Source organism: Rhinolophus hipposideros, assembly GCF_964194185.1.
Source record: "Rhinolophus hipposideros genome assembly, chromosome: 14".
NCBI lineage: Eukaryota > Metazoa > Chordata > Mammalia > Chiroptera > Rhinolophidae > Rhinolophus > Rhinolophus hipposideros.
The window spans coordinates 24,204,699-24,224,478 of record NC_138060.1 but is presented as its reverse complement, the minus strand read 5'-3'; the positions used below and the strand labels follow the sequence as shown (position 1 = coordinate 24,224,478).

Here is a 19,780-nt window from a genome sequence, read left to right as displayed (position 1 = left end):
TCTGGAAAAACCGTTCCCCAATAAAAGTAAATAAAAGTTTTCAATTTTATGTATACAAATGATGTAAACCCTTGCTACTCAAAGGAGCAAGAAGCCACAGACCAGAAGCTTACTAGGAAATGCAGACCCCCAGGGCCCATCCTAAATCTACTGAATCACAATCGGTATGTTAATAGGATCCCAGGTGACTCATAGGCACATTAAAGTTTGAAAAGCATTGTCCTAAACAACTGATCAGAGAAACAATCAAGTATACAAGCAACAATGTAGAAAATAATCAAAAGATAATTATCAAAATCTATAGGATATGGTCAACAAGAGTACTTAGCATAAGTCAGCTCTAATAAAAACTTTTATCATTAAAAAGAACACATTTACAGCATATAACTTAAGATTTTAGATGACAAAGTTTAAAGCCTCAATAGGAAATAAAAACAAGACAGAGCAGAAAACTACAGAACAAATAGTATAATGAAAGAACAAAACAAAGCACTGGCGATTTTAATCAAAAGGGAAAAAAAATTAACAGGATAACCAATATACAGACATAAAATATTACCAGGTGTACCATGTAAAAGTAATGAGTATTTGCATAAGATACATATATTTAAAAATAATTGTTTTCTACTTACACATATAAGCCTCACAGTAAGGCTTATGGAGGCAGGTCTTTCTAAATCTGTTAAGGTTAATCATGAGATTTAATGACTTCCTGGGCTATGTATTCAGGAAATGGAGCACCTGTACAACCTAACAAATCTGACCTCTACCTATACTCCTGCCACTGTAAGAAAATGAAGGACACCAGCAGAGACCAGAGAAACAATTTTATGAGGCCTCTGGTAAGACATTGCAGACTAAGTGACATTTTAACCAATTCTTTCCAAAGACTGCTGAGACTTGAACGAATGGTGAAAGGCTGGCACAGATGTTGTCATCGAATGTAATTTGGGGTAGTGGGCCAGGGCTTAATACTATAATTACATATATCTCAGATGAAAAATAAAATTTCCCGGAGGCTAATGGACTTCCAATGTACAGATATCAAAACGATAGGGCTAAAGGACTTAGAATATTTTGCTTGGACAAGAGGATTTGGAGGAGTGAGATGGAGGAAGGCGGGGGGAGGGGGTTGGTATCCCGTTAAATGTCTGATGTCAATCATCATGTAACATAGAGATAAAAGACTTTTCTTTATAGACCCAAGGGGAAAAAACAAATCTGTAGGAGGTTCACGGAGAGATTCAGTTCACTAAAAGATATGACTAGTTGTATAAAGATGGAATCAGCCTTCAGAGATAGTTGTTAGAAGTGTTTACACGAGTTGTAAGGCCAATGGCTAAGATCTATACGCTATTTAGGCACCATGGGGATGGCTTTCAGGTCTCTTTCAACTCTGAGATGTTTTTTAAGTGCCAAATAATAAAGGAAAGGCTAAATTACAGTATTTCTATAGAATGGAATATTATGCAGTCATTAGAAATGAACTATAAAAACAAAGTATTCAAACATTTATGAAATTAAAATAAATCTATACAATATTCTTCCACTATGTAGGAAAATATATATTTATGTATATGTATGTGTGTGTGTGTATATATATATATATACTGGGGATATTAATCATAAAGTCAATATGAAAAGTGATTAAGTTTAAGAGATGCCACAAAATCCTTAAAGTTTTTACCCTTCTTTAATTTGGTTCTTGGTCAGTAAAGATGAGATGTTATTTGCTGCTCTATTTACAGCCAATGGATTATTATCACCAGCAATATGATAACAGTTAGTCCATTCAGTAGCCCCCTAAAAGACAAGTGTATATTAAATCAGAAGAAGTAGCAAACTGCAAAAAGATGATTAAAGAGAAAATCATTTCAATTGTCAATAAACAAGACATCCAATCCAATAAAATCCAATGCTTTTCTAAAGTGGCAAAACACTGCATGCTGTCAACTTTGTTATTCCCCCTGCTTGAAATGCCTTCCGGTTCTTTCTGCACTTGTTGAACTCCTACTCATTTTTCAAGACCCAACTCAAGTGTCGGGCCGTGTGACAAAAACTCCAACTCTCCAAGCTGTCTCATTTGCCCCCATCCCGAAAGTACTTTGTACATATCTCTGCCACTATACTTGTTCCCTTTTTAATTATTACAATAGGCTGTCTGCCTCAACAAATCTGGGAACTCAGGTCTGGTATTCTGTTCAATCTCTCACCGAGCAGTGTCTGGCACACAGTAGGCATTACATACCTTAAATACAAATGTGGTTTGAAAAACTTAACCAAATCAAACTGACCAACCAATACCCTCCTTTACTGATTATGGGATTTCATATAATCTGATATGTTGGAGTACTTGAGAATTTCTAAGTAAAACGTAACCTCTATTATATAGGCTTTTGAATAATAACTACGATATCCCTGAAAGGATTTTGTAATTTTAAGTCAAAATCATGTCAGCAGAACATTAAATAACAAGTTGTCACATATCATTTGTGGAATGAGATGACATACTACACGAGGTCTGAACAATGTTCTATGTAGACTAACAACTTTCTGACATAAAGGCAGATGTCATTTTCTAACTGCAGTCTAGATTATTTTTCCCTTTGTGGGTTGCTTTGGACTTGCTCATTTGTCCAATTCTGCCCACTCAAAGAATCTGTGGTATCTCCTATTGGCTTTAGGAGTACTGTATGTAAAAACTTACTGTTTCACAAATGTAAACAATTTTACTGTGAGTGCCCTCTTCTAAATTATTTATAAAAGTATAGATAATACTGATTCAAGGAGACTCCTATTAAATGTTCTCCACTTAGAAAATGCCTTTCCATTTCTTGCTTTTCTTTAGGCAGTTTCTGAGTCCTCTCAATGTCACAATAATTTTGAAAACTACTTAAGAGCATTTGGTATGTAATCTTGTTAGACTTCCTTAAAAAATCCAAATATTGTTCATAGGTTTCCCCTTTTTATAACTAGACTTACTCTCTCCAAGAACCTAAGTGGATTAAGAACAATAATCTTTCTTTAAACAGATGAAACACTTTCCTCCAGTTTATGCTTTCAATTATTTTTTCCGTTCAAGTCTACCAGCTTGTCTATTACAGAAAAGGGACTCACCAGTTTGTAATTCTCAGCGTCCTCTGTAATCCACTGAATAAGTACCATTTATTATCTACCTAGTCCTTGGCTACTTGTAATAAGTAGTTACATCTTTTACACAAAAGTTCCAGCTCTACTAGAGTAATTCTTTCAAAATTCTTGGGTCCATTGACTTGAACTTTGCGATTTCATTACATCTAATTTACCCATTAATTCAAGAACATTCTAGATGTATCACTGGCTTATCTCAAAGCTAATAAAAAGTTATTACCTCTATTGGTATTGCTCCTGTTCCACACATGGGATCAACTATTATATCAGTAGGTTGAGGAGCACAGAGCCTAGAGAAAAGAAAACAGCCTATGTGAAGAGATTTCAACCAAAAGCTGAGCCTTCCACAATGACTATTTCTGAAACTATAAGATCAAGGACCTGTTATGTTAGCATGAAGAAACACCAATCAATATTCATTTTAAAAATCAATTTGTAATTACATGTTGACTCAATATCCTAGTGTTTAAAAAACAAAACAATACATACGTAAGGGTGTGTATAACTAAAAGTACTCCTTAACTATTACCCGAAATCCCATTTCATTCTCAGATGGAATTTAGCTTTTAGATCTTTTCATGTACGAGTATATGTATGCCTTTAGAAAACATGCTATTTTGTATATAACCCTGTATTATTATATTAGAAAAACCCTGAAATATGTTTCAAGTAGAACATGTATTAATATAAATTTACTGGCAATTAGACATTCAATATTCCTTTCCTTATGAATTTTAAAGATAATAAATAACCTTGCCACAAACTAATTGTTTACTTTGAGAACTTAGTACAGTAATTCCTCACTCAATGTCTTCAATAGCTTCTGTGTGACTTTAAACGAAACGACATCTAAAGGAACCAATTTTACCACAGGCTAATTGACATAAACAAGAGGTAAGTTCCTACAGCACCACTGGCATCTCATGAACCTTATAACAAAACAAGGCTATTTGAGGACCTACTGTATTTTCCAGGAGTGGATTTAACTCTGCATGCATTACCTCATATAATCCTTTTAACAACCCTAAGAGGTAGGTCACTATTATTATTGTCATTTTACAGATGAGCTGATGCAAAATCACCTGTTAGTTAGACAAAAAACTAACAGGTGACAGAGTCAGGATTAGAGACATTACTGTTAGTGCCTTAAATGTTACCCTCCTCTGTAAGGCATCCCCTCCTTACATAGGTCACTAGGTTTCTTTCCTCCTTTTGTCCTAATCTTTTTACATTCTATTATGGTATTTATTACACAGGGGGTAATTATTTATCTTCTTCGTAAGACTGGGATTCATGGGGACTAACACTGGATTCTTATCGTAATACTGTCCAGTTCTACCTCCCTGTTCCTGCACCTCAACACATGGCAACAGAATCGTTGGCAACAATGTTGGTAGTAAGCAACCCTGTATTCCCAGCCACTGCTGCTGGGGGTCTGGGTGAACATTTAACTGAGACTATGTCAATCAGATTCTCTCCTCCAAGAACTGGGGATAAAGAGCTAGAAGCCCAGACAGCCTGGACAGTATGGAGCTGGTCATTTGAAACTAGAAATATATCAATTTTGATGAGGGGCAGCCATTTGCACAGATGAGCAGAGACAAGAGCCCATAGACTTCCAGGGGAGGTAAAAGTGACTGTCTAGGTTTAAAAAGTGGTTTTTTAAGATCTGGTTCCTACCCTTCTTGAAACATGGCTTTCGTTTTTTTTTGTGGATTCCGCAAGATTTCTCAGTATCTTTCTAATAAATCCCCTTCCCAGACCATCATCACTTTTTTATCTTAAACTAGCTTACTTAGGTTTCTAATAGTTGCACCCAAAATAACTCTTCATATTCCTGGCTCCTACCATAATGCCTGAAAATAGATAATAAATGTTTGTTAAATGAATGAAGATGAGGAGCTCTTCCTTTATCACATGTTCCCAGTTTCTATTATTGTTATTGAATTGATAGTTTTCAATTGTGTTGAACTGTGACTCCATGGATGAGCAGGTAACAGACTACCAGGATATACCAGGCACTGTATACAGCAGCTATTGTGCATATATTTCTGCATTTACTCCTCACTAATAATTCTTTTAGTCTCACAGCAAACCCATTGTGCACTCTGAAAAACAGAAACCTAGAAAAGACAACTTGTCTGAGTGGTGGAAAAAAGCACCCAATAAAAACAACAAAGAAGAAAAGAAGCTAGGTTTTGCACTTGGAAAAGTGGAAAATGCCAGAACAATTCCTAGGTTGTAGTGAATATAAAATTTAAAAATATAAGTAGAAACTGTGTGTTCATTTACACATTGTACACATTTTTTAAAACCTCTCCTTTCATCTGCTTCACTGCTTCACTGACAGAAATGTAGAAAAAGCAAAATTTGCCTTATTTCCCAATATACAGTGCATCCTTTCCCAACAGAAATGTGGCAACCCCATTCAAGAGGCAGATGAAAAGTATCATTCCCATTTTAAAAGCCAGAAAACTGAGATAGAAATTAAGTGATATTTTCAGGATCACAAGGAATCAACACTGGATAAGTAAGGGGAAAAAAATGATTAATAGCTTTTTAGCCTATTCTTTATTCACTAAATTCCAACACAGTCCACCTCACAAGAAATTAAAGCGTTATGAAGGGAAACTTCCAACCAAGGTGTCACCTTAATCTGGAGGGCAAACCATTCTCTTACCTGAGCATTCCATAGGCAAGCGTAGACCTAAGAGTTGTAGGGCCAAAATGTGTGATATTTCTTCGGTGGAGACTCTCTTCTGTCAATGCAATGCCCACAACGATTTCATTATCATGGATATTCAAAAGCACCTATGGTAAAACAAGACAGAATACAATAACTTTAGAATTATTTAAACTATATTTATTACTAGGATTTTTAAATTTCAGGTTTTATTGATTTTTTTATTATTGAGGTATACTTTGCATACAATAAAATACACAACGCTTAAGTGTGCAGTGCAGTGAATCTTTTCCTATATATACCGTGTAACTGCTACACAGATAAAGATATACAATATTTCTAGCTTGCCAGAAGGCTCCCCTTCCCCCTCCCAGTCATTACCTACCCAAAGGAATCATTAATCTGGCCATTACCACCATATATTAGTTTTGTCTTTTTTGGAACTTTATATAAATAAAATCATATAGTATATACTACTTTTAAATTTTAACATCTATTTTTTTCTTTTCCTTCACTATATTTATACATTAGCTATAACCATATTTCCTCTGAATTTTAATAATATAAACATATTTTTAAGGTCTATGGGTTTTTTAATATACATTTTAAAAAATTTTAACTTTTAACCAACTGTTAATACTGTATCACATTTGCTTTATCACTTATTTTCTTAGTTTTTTCTTTTTAATTTCACTCAATGTCTGTGAAATGTTTTGTGCCCTAGTTATACTTTTTCTAACCCCAATATAAACTATTCAAATAAAAAACTATGTTCTCCAATCTTCCACCTAAAATTTCCTCCTAATGGTCTTAGCAGCAGCAGCGGACACTTATCTAGCTATATGCAAGCCAATATTCTACACACTTTACATTCATTCCCTCATTCATATTCACACCCTCTGGACTAGGTATTATTATCGTCCTTTTATAGATGAGGAAACTGAGGCACAAAGATGTCAGCTTACTTGCCCAACGTCACACAGCTCATAAATTGGGATTTGAACCCAGGCAGTATGGCTCTAGAATCTGTCCTCTGAGCCCCACTGTTAACTTTTGGACATTACTGTTCTTGTTAGCGTTTTCATTCTCATAACAGCTGTTATGAGGGGAAAAAAGGGGGAACTTGATACGCAAAACAAAAAAAAGTTAGAGAGACAATAAGTGACTTGCCCCAGATTCAAGTGTCCCAAAAGCAACAGAAGATGACTTCTTGGTACAAGCATCAGCTGCTAGGAGCCTTTTAAGTTGTCCGTGATTTAAAGATGACTTAGTATGGGCCATATGTGAATCACCTGTATAGAATATTGAGCCCAAAGAGACTAAGAATGCTAAAAAGAGGTATCTAGGTTTAGGAATCTAGCAGAATTTAAGAAAGAGGATTGTTGGCTCTAGGAATAGTATTAGCAATGATGTCCTGATTTTAGGAGGTAGATGTTTGTTTTCAAAATGTACTCCATTTTCTTTTTTTAGTGACAAAACTCTACAACCAAGATACAACCAAGAAAACGAAATAATTGTTTTAAGTCTGGTTGAATTTTAGTTCCCATCTATTGAGCACTTAGTATATGCCAGGTATTGCGCCAAATACTTAAAATGTATTATCTCATTTAACCTTCAGGATACACTTAGAGGCATATACTACTACTGGCTCTAACACAGGCTCAGAGAGAATAGCCTGTCCGAAGTTACACAGTAGTGGTATCAAAATTTGGGTCTAGATCTGTCTCCACAGCCTATGCTCGTTAGCCACACCTATTAGCTCTGTGGCCTCAGTTTAACTGTCCATAAGATCGGGTTAGTCTGAAAATTCTACAAATCTACGACGGCCTTCTTAAATCATCACAACCAGAGCCTGTACCTACCTCCACATCAAAGTTGGTCATGTCAGCTTTCCACTTAAAATAATCTTGAACAGCACCCCCAAAATCTCTTGCGGCCTCGTTTGAAGAAAAGCAATGTTTCTCTCCTGCCCTATTGCATGTGACTCTAAACTTGAGCACTTCAGGATCAGTTTCTTCTCTTGAGCTTTCATCAGTCTCATCTTTGCAAGATGCCAAATCATCACCTACTAATGTTGATATCTCTTCTTTGATGGCCGGATTTTCATAATAGTCTAAGATATGTGACTCCAAGGCATTGTCAGTCAACTCTTTTTTAACATCTTTCTTGTCTCTTTTGTCTCCTTGTCCATTATCAATCTTCTCCTTACTTGAATTCTCATTTATCTTTTTGCGCTTTGTTTTTTTTTTTTTGAAACTGGTATTAATTTTCCATACTTTTAAAGGGTCTGACCATGGAAGCTTCCCGGCCAATTCTTCAAAATCCTTTAGAACTTCTTCCTATAAGAGACAGAGAATGAAATCTATTCATTTCTCATCACTTTAATTGAACAAATAAAATCTTACTTTGCCTATAGATAACATTAATCGTTACGTTGGGGATGGTAGGAGTATAAAACGAGTCAATAAAATGGCTGCAATTAAGGAAGTAAAAATCTCATTGAAAATTAAGATATGTACAAATTAAGCCACTAAAGAATACAGGGCAGAATGGGAGATCGGAAGTTGGGCTTCCGGGAGTAGTTTCCTTTAGGGAGAAGAAGTCGGTGGATGAAAAGACAGAGGAAGGAAGGCAACTTAACCTCTCACTGACTTCCTTTTGAATTTTGTGTCGTGTATACATATTAACTATTTTTTAAAGTAATATTTTTTTAAAAAGCCGTAAGCAGTTGAACATGAATCTATCCAGTTTCTAAATACTGTCTAGAGTCATCTTTAATAAAAATAAATCTGATCATCCCCCTCCCCCTTCAATAACTTCCCATTACACATAAAAAAATATATATAAATTCCTTAAAAAGCCCAACATAATCTGACTCCTGTCTACTTCTCAAACATCACTTCAGGATCATTCTCTCCCTCATTTCCTCTGCTTGGAGATATTTAGTTTACATGGTCTCTTTGCACTGCTGGATCTCTTCTCATTATTTAATAGGAATGTAAAAGGCATATTCTACGAGACCAGCTCTACTTACAGTAATCCTCTCAAGTCATCTCTTCCCATTTTATTTTCTTCACAGAGCTTAGCATTACTTAAAGTTACTAGGTTTATGTATTGTTCACTACCAAGGTTCCTCCCAGAAGGTAAGTGCAGAGTGGGAAGGACCTTACATGTCTTGACCACAGCTCTAATGCGTCTTTCGGAGCAAAAATTAATATTAATAATTATAATAAAATTAACATATAATATAATACTGGGTCTTATATTAATTTTTGCTCTGAAAGGTGCATTAGAGCTGATTGTCCAGCTGGGTCTTATTTTCGGGGAAACACAGTATAAGCCACCTGTCTAGGCCTAGAACAGTGCCTGGCATACAAAAGATACTCAATAAACAGCTGTTGGGTAGTATGTGATGAAATATTAAAATGGGTGTGCAGAGCTGTGCTGTCCAATTCAGCAGCCATCAGCCACATGCAGCTATTGAAATTTAAATCATTTAAAATTGAAAACTCAGTTATCAGTCACATTAGCAACATTTCGCACAGTGATGGTTAGTGGCTACCACGATGGACAATGCAGACACAGAATATTTCCATTAGAAAACTCTACTGCAGAGTGCTGTTATATGGATAGTATACGTTACTGAGGATCAAAGCAGAACAAAATCAATGCTGACTGAAGGAATAGAGACTTGAAACGGAAGTGAGTGAAGGCTTTGATACTACTTGAAACTTGGTGAAATGGTAAATTTTGGGTTTGGCAAATCTAATTCTATTTAAAAACAATTTTCCCATAAAGGGGATCTATAGGACTTTTAGGTTTAAAGTGGTAGAATAACACTGGTACTATCCCTTCCTTTTAGAAACCACGCTAAAAGAAAAAGGAAACAGAAATGGCAACTCTATCTTAATAGAATCTACATTATATCTGTAACCTGAAACCATAACAAGAGAATTCTAACAAAAATTCCCAAGTGCAGTGAAGGTCAAACAGATATAGGAAGACAGGAGAGGGAGAATGTCCACAGATCTCAGATAAAAGGTAGAGCAGTCTGCAAAGCAGTAGGAAACAAACTCTTCTTTGAACATTAGGGAAGAAGTATGTGCACTGGACTTTGTACCAAGAAAAACCAGGGAGAGAGAAATGGAGTCTGAACAAGGAATCCCAGACATGCTCTCTGTGCTGGAAACAGTTTGTTGGTGAAATAGAATTGGGGAGACATACTCTACATAGTGTGTAACGCTGAAGCTGCTGATCCCTTCAGGCTAGGGAGAAGTGATGATTAAAAGAACTCATTTAATGGTATGTAAATTATATCTCAGTAAAAGTATTTAAAAAAAAAAGAAGGAAGAGACGAACTCATTCATTCATAGCCCTTTGTCAGAAGAAACTTCACAGTGAACCAGGAGGATTTCTTGCTGGCCTGGAACAGTTCTTGGCTTCTCTCAGGAGAACCCCCTATAAATAGCAGGTCCAAAAGGAACTTTGTCACTCGAAGATGAGCAATTATTAAAAATTATCAGCACAAGATTTATAGGGACATAAAAACATGGAAAAAGGAAGAAAGGAACAGAAAAACAGACAAAAAACTCACCAGAAAGACACTGCCACAGAGCGGTTGAAAACTATGATCAAAGATATTCACATGCCATCAAAAAATGTAATGAGGACTTATATCCCTTTGTAAAATAAGAACTCAAGTTAGAGATATAAAACCAGAAAGATGAGGTGAGCCAACATAAGGAGAAGAAACAGGAGCTTGCAGAGTTCAAAGAAAAATAAATCATAGATGCTAACTTTTAAAAAAGGACTATAAATTCATGATATTGTCTGAATACTTAAAAATAAGAACCCACTAAAATGCTTAAACTAACAGGCTTTTTATATAACGGGGAAAGTACAATGCTACAAAAAATAAAATTGATGGTCAACAGAATGAAAGCTAGAAACAAGTGTTTAAAAACAAGGTTTTCCTGGGGCATGTTGCAATGTAAGTCCACAAGTGAAGGGCTTAATAATTTTTCATGGTCACACACAATAGAAATTGCCCTTGCACAGACCTATAAATCAACCTTAATCCTTGCTGCTCTTCTTTTAGGACTTCTACCAGCAACCTCTTTTGCAGTTATTTTACAAAGCAACTCTGAAAAGCTGGCTCACATAAAACCACTCCATATATTAAATTCACCTCCAATTAGAGATCAAAAGCACCAAAATAATGCAGAAACTCTAAGATGGCAAAAATGTAGGAATTGAAGAAAATATTAATGGAGCCCTAGTAAGTGAGAAGCAAGAATTGAAGACAATGCCTGTTAACATTTACTTATGGCTATTAAAATTTTGAAATACTCAGCAGCAAAAATTTTCAGTAGCCTGCCTATTATTTACTAGTTTCACAGATATGATTCAGTTGACAATGACCAACAGAAAGAAGTCTGAAGGGTTATAATACTAGTGTTGAAAGTTACATTTTTGGTTAATAAATTTTTTTAATCTATTTTCAGTTTGAATTCTTTTAGGTCTGGTTTTATTTTTTTTTAGGCTGTGGGCTCATATTACTTTGGTTTTTGAATTATGTTTTAGAAATCAACCTGTTGCCAATAAATAAAAATTAGAGACTTGAGCAGCATATCATAGTTTTTAAAAACAGATTATTTCTCACATAGGCAATAAAACTGATAGAAAAAAGTTTTCAAACATTTGACTCTGGAAACCTGACCAAAAAGCAATGTGGAAAAATACTAACGCCTTATTGAGATCTATTTCCAACCTTCAGCTTAGGCAGCATCTCAATATTTAGGAATCAGACGCTAAATACAAGTTGGAGACAAAGCTGTTGTCCTAACAACTGAAGAAGCACTTAGATATTACTTTGGCTTTATTTCAAAAAAATAAAGTTAGAGAAGAAAGCCAGGCAAGAGCAAGATGGTGAAAGTGTTATTTGTAGATGCTACAAACTGTCACTTGCTCTTTGGTTCACAAAATAGAATTTGGAAGCAATTCTATTTTGAAACCATACGTATGAGAAAAGCTAATCTAAGGTATCTTTTGTAAGAAAGTCAAACAATTTCTTTTATTTTTTTATAAATTTTGATTCTTTTTCAATATTGATTTTTAAATTTTCTTATTCTTTCATCTTTAAAAAAATAAGGTATAAATGACATATAGTTTTTCAGGTATACATCATAGTGGTTCGATATTTGTATATATTGCGAAATGATCACCAAAATAAATCTAGTTAACATGTTACCATAGTTACAAAACATTTTTTTTCCTGTGATAACTTTTAAGATCTACTCTCAGCAACTTGCAAATATGCAATACAGTGTTATTAACTAACTATAGTTGTCATGCTGTACATTGCATCCCCATGACTTACTTATTTTGTAACTAGAAGTTTGTATCTTTTTACCCCCTCCACCCATTTTGCCCACTCTTCACTACTCACAATACTGATTTTTAAAGACAATTTTTGGGATGGACTGTCAACAAATCTCTGGACTGGACTGTAAAACCCTCCCAGTATTTTATATTACAAAAGCAGCAGTAATGCTAAATGATAGAATGTGAAAAGTAGAAATTAATCTCTTTGAAGAAGATGGCTAAAAATCAGCTACCATGTTTCGAATAGCTCACCTTAGTTTCTTTGAACTGGTAATCTTGAAGCTCCTGGACAACCACAAATAAATTATCAACTGATCTCAGACAATGAACCTGGGGGGGAGGGGAAATGTTAGAAACAAATTTCTGAGAAACCTTTTGAATCATACAAACCATTGATATTTAAACATAAAAATTAGGCATAAAGACTTTAAAGCGGCTAATACAGTAGTCCCTTCTTATCTGTGGTTTCAGGTACCCATGGCCAACCACTGTCCAAATATAAAATTCTAGAAATAAATTTTCTGGAAAAATCCAGAAATAAAGAATTCGTAAGTTTTAAATTGCACGCTGTTCTGAGTAGCATGATGGAATCTCACACCATCCCATCTGAGACATGAATCAGCCCTTTGTCCAGTGTATCCACACTGTATAGGACACCCGCCCATTAGTCACATAGTAGCCGTGTTGTGGTATCACAGTGTTTGTGTTCAAGTAACTACTATATTATTTAAGAATGGCCCGAAAGTACAAGAGTGGTGATTCTGGCAATTTTGAAATGCCCCTGAGAAGCCATAAAGGGCTTTGTTTAGAAAGTGAAAAGGGGGCGGCCCGGTGGCTCAGGCGGTTAGAGCTCCATGAGCCTGACTCTGAAGGCTGCCGGTTAGATTGGGCCAATAGGCTCACATGGGCCAATGGGCTCTCAACCACAAGGTGGCCAGTTCAATTCCTCGAGTCCCGCAAGGGATTATGGGCTGTGCCTTCTGCAACTAAGATGGAACACAGCATCTTGAGCTGAGCTCCCGGATGGCTCAGTTGGTTGGAGCGCGCGGGCTCTCAACCACAAGGTTGCCAGTTCAATTCCTCAACTCCCACAAGGGATGGTGGGCAGCGCCCCCTGCAACTAAAATTGAAGATGGCACCTTGAGCTGAGCTGCCGCTCCCGGATGGCCCAATTGGTTGGAGCACATCCTCTCAACTACAGGGTTGCCGGTTCGACTCCCACAAAGGATGGTAGGCTACACCCCCTGCAACTAGAAACGGCAACTGGACCTGGAGCTGAGCTGCGCCCTCCACAATTAAGACTGAAAGGACAACAACTTGAAGCTGAACGGCACCCTCCACAACTAAGACTGAAAGGACACAACTTGACTTGGAAAAAAGTCCTGGAAGTACACACTGTTCCCCAATAAAGTCCTGTTCCCCTTCCCCAATAAAATCTTTAAAAAAAAAAAGTGAAAAGGTCAGTTCTTGATTAATAAGGAAAATGGAAAGTAAAAAAAAAAAAGGTTTGCTGAGCTTGCTAATCTATACAGCAAGTATGAATCTATCTGTGAAATTTATAAATCAAACTTTATCATAGGTATATGTCTAGGAAAAAACATATTAGGGTTTGGTACTACCTGCAATTTCAGGCCTCAACTAGGGGTCTTGGAACATGTGCCCTGTGGTCATGGATGGGGGGAGGTCTACTGTACCTATACTTTGTATATAAATTTTTTCCTATTTCCCCAGTCTCTCATCTTTTTGGTTAACTATCATTTTAGATTCCTCTAGAGAAAAGAAAGGAAAAATGGAAGGATAGAAGCTTAGAGTGTTATGTGGGTAACACAGTTTTAAGGGAGAAGGGAAGGACAAAGACAGTCAGTGGGGCTTTATCATATTTCTCTCATGGCTCTCTGGGGTACACTACATTGCAGTGGTTAAGAGAATAAAGTTTGAGCTCCAGCTCTCTGATTACTAGCTAAGAAACTCTGGGCAGATTACTTATTCCTACGCTTAATGATCAATGAGGATAACACTGCCTATCTTCACAAAACTACTGAGGTCATTAACTAAAATACAGGATGGACAATACTTGCTTACCAATTCATCCCACAAATATTTACTGGGTGTCTACTATATGCCAGACACTAAAAGCCTGGGAAATATCAGAAAGAGAGACACACAGACACACACAGACACATAGAAACACACACACACACACACACACACACACACACACACACACACCAATCCCTGCCCTCATGTGGCTTAAGTGGTAATGAGATATAGCTTAGCTTTTTTATTCTTGTGGGATGGCAATTTGCTGACCTTCACTTCTCACCTTCAGTGATTCCTAATTACTTTTGAGCAAGTATTTCTTGACACAGATTTAAAGAAAAAGCTCTCCTTTTATGCTTTACCACCAAAGTCTAAATTTCAGCTAGATGCTGAAGTTAATAAATTCAAAGATGTGTGTGAAACAGATACCCAGAATTTCTTCATAAGTCACACATTCTGGTGAATTTATCCTCAGGAAATAATTGGAATCACTTCTAAAAACATAGCAAACCCACTAGTCAAACTTACAAATCAGTATCCAATAGAAAATGCAGTAAAAATTTTAAATCACCTGATTTGGGACAGAGAAAGCAAAAAGGACTCCAGAGTGATCTGTAAACTAGAAAGTAACCATAAAATGACCTATATAGAAAACTATTTTAAATATTGCTTCATTCAAACCTGAGCCAGACTTTCCACTGAAATGTCAAAATATATTTTGCCCCGGTCTTTGCTGATTTTGCATGATGACCTCAATTTCTCTCTCACTTCATCTGCAGCTGTTTGCTCAAAACCAGTAGGTACAGTGGCTCCAATAGTGACTTGGAGATTCTCGGACTCACTTCCGGGGCCACTTTCCATCACCTGTAGAGACCTCTGATTCTCATGAAGGTTCACATCCAGAAGTTGGTTAGTGGCTTCTTGAACATCAGACATATTGGCAGTGCTTCAAGATCCTTAATATAGTCTTTTAACAGGAAAGAAAAAATGTCCACACATTATCACCTCATATTTCAACTATATTTAAAAACACCTGCTTTGGAGGGCTAGAAAAACGAGGCAACACAACTGACACAGCCATATTCAGTTAACACACCTGAATCAGTGTTCACCAAAGATAAAAGAATTGAATAACATGGGCATAGAGTATAGGATGTGAATATATTATTAAACAAGCAATATAGACACTATGGAGAAAAGGAGACAGACATAAACACGCTACGTTTGGTTTGGGATCATCTATGTTAACAGTCATCTCATAATTACAAGTTAACAATCTTAAAACAGAGACTACTAAAGCACATCGAAATACATTTCTACATCTAGTCCTTTGTAAGCTAGCAGTGGCTTTGGAACTTCAGACATGGGTTTGAATTCTTGCCCTCACCATTCATAGGTTGAATGACCTAAAACAAGTGTATTCTCCTGTGCCTCAATTTCCTCCCCTGCAAAGCGGTCATTTAATAAGACCTCTTTCCTAGAGTTGTTGGGAGCTTAAATGAGAATAGCATATTGCCAGGCCCACGATTAAAATTTGCTAATGAAGTATCCATCTTTCTCCTGTGAAGGGGATAGTGATTGACGCATTTAAAAATGATTAACTGAACATCTGACTACAAATACTTGAATGACTACTACCAGTCAGGCTCTGGGATCCACGGGTGGGCAAGAGAAATCTGTGAAATTATCTGAAAGAGTAAGCCAAATTTCCTGTATCTGAGCGTGAAGGGGTGGAGTTAGAGAGGTGGGTGGGAAGTGGGGATTAACAGCTCTCACCAGATTTTCAGAGGTTTTGTGACCTAAAACGACTTAAGCAGGCACCGAGTACCTAATCCAGCCTTATGCTGTAACCGGAACAGGCGACAATGTCTAATATTAATAAAAGTCAGTTCTCTCCCTTGAGCTCACAATAACTGTGAATAAGACCTCCAGCTTCTAAATAAGGAGGCTGAAGCCCGCGAAAGGACGCATCCTGCCCAAGGTCAGAGAGCCAGCCAATACGGGGCGCACAGTGGAAGGAAACCCACGTCTGCAGACTCCCCCCCGCAGGGCCCTCGTCACAGGAATCCTGGGTAGCGGGTGAGGGCCAGGGAGAGGCAGCGATGTCCGCAATGACACCAGGCTGCTGGCCTGGGTAGCAAGACGAAGGTTACTCCTCCCTCCCGAGAGTTTGCGGCTCCACAACCGGCCACTCCCACCCGCTGCCCGGTTACCGGCCGCAAGCGTTGACCCTTCCCGCGCCGCACGCCGCCAACGGAGCGCGCGCAGGTCACGCCGCCGGAAGTCGCGTCCACCGCCCCGGAAACGGAAGTTAGGAGGCGCGGTCACAGCGGCTCCGAGCGACGGGTGGTGCGGACGCAAGGTCTTGGAAAGAGGAACAAACGTAGAAAGGTTTGTGTCCGGTGGCGGCCAGTATAGAGTGGTCCGCTCCTGCGGTTGGGGGACAGTATCTGCAAGCTGAAACAGGAGAGCCGGGAGCCTCGTGGCTTGTCGTTCTAATGGCTGACATTTATAAAGTGCTTACCGGAGCCAGGCCCTGAGTAAGCGCTTCGCATCGTCATTTCATGTGTTCCACAAATCTTTGATGTGGTGTGGGCCATCCCCTTTGTAAAGCAGGAGAAACTGAGGCTCAAAGAGGTTAAATATCGTGGCCCAAAAGTCACACAGTATTTTCCAGGCAGAGCTGGGATTTGAATCTGGATGGTGTGACTCTGGAATGCTAGCTCTTAAAATTGGAGCCGGTGTTGCTCGATCTAGTCCCTGAGTTCTATATGGTAGTTCCCCCTCCCGGCCACCCATACTTACCGGTGAGTTTGGTTTCCAAGGTTTCAGTTACCCTGGGGCAACTTTGGTCTGAAAATATTAGATAGAAAGTTCCAGAAATAAACAGTTCATAAGTTTTCAGTTGCGCGCTGTTTTAAGTAGCATGATGAAACCTTGCACTGTCCTGCGCCCACTTATTTAGGATGTGAACCATCCTCTCGGCCAACGGGTCCACCCTGTCCATTCAGAACAATAAGGTAGTGTGAGAGGGACCACTTTCACATAACTTTTATTACAGCGTATTGTTATCATTGTTCTGGGTATGTTATTATTGGTTATTGTTACTCTCTTATTGTGCCTATTTTAAAAATTAAATTTTGTAGTAGGTATGTACGTAGAGGGAAAAGCATAGTATATGTAGAGTTTGGTGCTATTGGTGGTTTCAGGCATTCACTGGGGTCTTGGAACATACTTTTTCCAGAAGAGGAGGGACTACTATGTCACCTTCACTGTTCTTGCCCAATAATGCTATTGTTAACGTACTATTTTTTTAAGTATATGTATTTTAACTTGTTATTTTAGAAGGAAACCTTAAAACTCAACAACAAAAAGGTAACCCAATATAAAAATGGGTAAAGGCTCAACTATTTCTCCAAAGAAGATACATGTATGCCCAATAGTCACATGAAAAGATGCTCAATATAGCTAGTCATTAGGGAAATGCAAATTAAAACCACAATGAAATACCCATTTGAGTGGCTAAATTTTTTGAAAAATGGACAGTTCCAAGTTCCAGGGAGGATATGGAGCTATGAAATATTTAAATATTGCTGGTGGGACTGCTTTTAAAGTGCTACAGCCACTTTGGAAAACAGTTTGACTTTTCTCAAAAAGTTAAACATGGAATTATCATATTACCTAGCAATTCTACTCATAGGTGTATATAATACGCAAAGGAATTGAAAACATGTTATAAACTTGTACATGAATATGCCTAGCAGCATCATTCATAATAGCCCAAAAGTGGAAATAACCTTAATGTCCATCAGCAGATTAGTTGGTAAGTAAATGTAGTCTATCCACATAGTGGGATGTTATTCAGTCATAAAAAGGAATTGAGGTACTGATACATGTTACAACGTGGATGAACCTCGAACATGTTATGCTAAGTGAAAAAAAGCCAGACCCAAAAGACCACATATATGGTTCCATTTATATGAAATATCCAGAATAGGCAACTCTGTAGAGATAGGAAGTAGATTAGTGGTTGCTTAGGTCTGGGAAGAATGAGGAGATTGGGGATGATTGCTAAGGGGTTTGGGGTTTCTTTTTGGTGTGGTGAGAATATTCTGGAATTAGATATTAGTGATGGTTCCAGAACATTGTGAATAGACTAAGAAACACTGAATTGTGCACTTTAAAATATTTAAAATAGTGAATTTTCTCTCAAAGGAAACTCATCTGCAGTTTCCTCATATGTAAACTGCTACTTCTCTCAAGAGTTGTTGTGTGATTTAAGTGAAATTAGAATGTTTGAAATAGGTAGTACCCTTAAAAATAACTACAATGAAAACAAAGTAAGGTGTTTAAATTCTAGCCAGACACTGTTCCCTACTGAAGGCTCTTAGTAGGCTCTAAATGTAAGGCTCTTTTTCTGTTCTTGAAAGGGATAAATTATCAAGTGTCAGGGACAAACTAACACTAAATGAGGCCTTCCTGATAAAGTGAAAAGATCCTCTCCACCTGATTGAGTGTTATTTAATGCATACCTTTATGCTATTTAAAATCATCTCCATAAACAGGTCTCACACCTGAGGAAACATTGCTCTAAAGACACATTGCCTCTCTTTCTGTGCCCAGCGTAGCCATGGCGCGTGGCCCCAAGAAGCATCTGAAGCGCGTAGCGGCTCCAAAGCACTGGATGCTGGATAAACTGACCGGTGTGTTTGCTCCTCGTCCATCTACCGGTCCCCACAAGCTGAGGGAATGTCTCCCTCTCATCATCTTCCTAAGGAACAGACTGAAGTATGCCCTGACAGGAGATGAAGTCAAGAAGATCTGCATGCAGCGGTTCATTAAGATCGATGGCAAGGTCCGAACTGATGTCACCTACCCGGCTGGGTTTATGGATGTCATCAGCATCGACAAGACCGGAGAGAACTTCCGTCTGATCTACGACACCAAGGGTCGCTTTGCTGTTCATCGCATTACACCTGAGGAGGCCAAGTACAAGTTGTGCAAAGTGAGGAAGATCTTTGTGGGCACAAAAGGAATCCCGCATCTCGTGACCCACGATGCTCGCACCATTCGCTACCCTGACCCCCTCATCAAGGTGAACGACACCATTCAGATTGATTTGGAGACCGGCAAAATTACTGATTTCATCAAGTTTGACACCGGTAACCTGTGTATGGTGACCGGAGGTGCCAACCTGGGAAGAATTGGTGTGATCACCAACAGAGAGAGACATCCTGGTTCTTTTGATGTGGTTCACGTGAAAGATGCCAATGGCCACAGCTTTGCCACCCGGCTCTCCAACATTTTTGTTATTGGCAAAGGCAACAAACCGTGGATTTCTCTTCCCCGTGGAAAGGGTATCCGCCTCACCATTGCTGAAGAGAGAGATAAGAGACTGGCAGCCAAACAGAGCAGTGGGTAAAGTGATGTCTAGGTGACAAGTTTGGAAGAGCCTTCGTCTCTAATTAAAGAGAATATAGCATAGTGATAAAAAAAATTAATAAAGGCACATTACCTACCAGT

The 19,780-nt window shown here is 38.0% G+C and overlaps 2 protein-coding genes across 11 annotated transcripts in view; one reads left to right on the top strand and one right to left on the bottom strand.

The window, feature by feature from the left end:
• Positions 1–16,557, bottom strand: part of THUMPD3 (THUMP domain 3 tRNA guanosine methyltransferase) — a 19,817-nt gene extending 3,260 nt beyond the window's left edge. Inside the window, exons 1-7 of one of the 3 annotated variants that reach the window (XM_081072221.1) lie at positions 16,471–16,557; positions 14,939–15,224; positions 12,470–12,547; positions 7,696–8,172; positions 5,831–5,961; positions 3,371–3,440; positions 1,688–1,803 (exon numbers count right to left, since the gene is read on the bottom strand). In XM_081072221.1, the coding sequence (XP_080928347.1) occupies positions 1,688–1,803; positions 3,371–3,440; positions 5,831–5,961; positions 7,696–8,172; positions 12,470–12,547; positions 14,939–15,193 (1,127 nt within the window). In that variant the 5' untranslated portion in view covers positions 15,194–15,224; positions 16,471–16,557. Of the gene's footprint in view, positions 1–1,687; positions 1,804–3,370; positions 3,441–5,830; positions 5,962–7,695; positions 8,173–12,469; positions 12,548–14,938; positions 15,225–16,033 lie in introns of all 3 variants that reach the window. The other 2 variants (XM_081072223.1, XM_081072222.1) reach the window with 2 other exon arrangements.
• Positions 16,489–19,780, top strand: LOC308507371 (small ribosomal subunit protein eS4-like). 8 transcript variants are annotated; one of them, XM_081072235.1, is made up of 3 exons: positions 16,583–16,648; positions 17,223–17,277; positions 18,881–19,780. In XM_081072235.1, the coding sequence occupies exon 3, from the start codon at positions 18,888–18,890 to the stop codon at positions 19,677–19,679; it is 792 nt and encodes a 263-aa protein (XP_080928361.1). In that variant the 5' UTR covers positions 16,583–16,648; positions 17,223–17,277; positions 18,881–18,887; the 3' UTR covers positions 19,680–19,780. The 8 variants fall into 8 exon arrangements, with proteins under 8 accessions (XP_080928358.1, XP_080928356.1, XP_080928357.1 ...); XM_081072232.1 differs by lacking the exon at positions 17,223–17,277 and having other exon boundaries at positions 16,489–16,648; positions 18,886–19,780; XM_081072230.1 differs by lacking the exon at positions 17,223–17,277 and having other exon boundaries at positions 16,489–16,648.

Excerpts from the sequence above, each read along its gene's own strand:
- LOC308507371 (XM_081072232.1), top strand. The coding sequence starts at position 18,888 with ATGGCGCGTGGCCCCAAGAAGCATCTGAAGCGCGTAGCGGCTCCAAAG.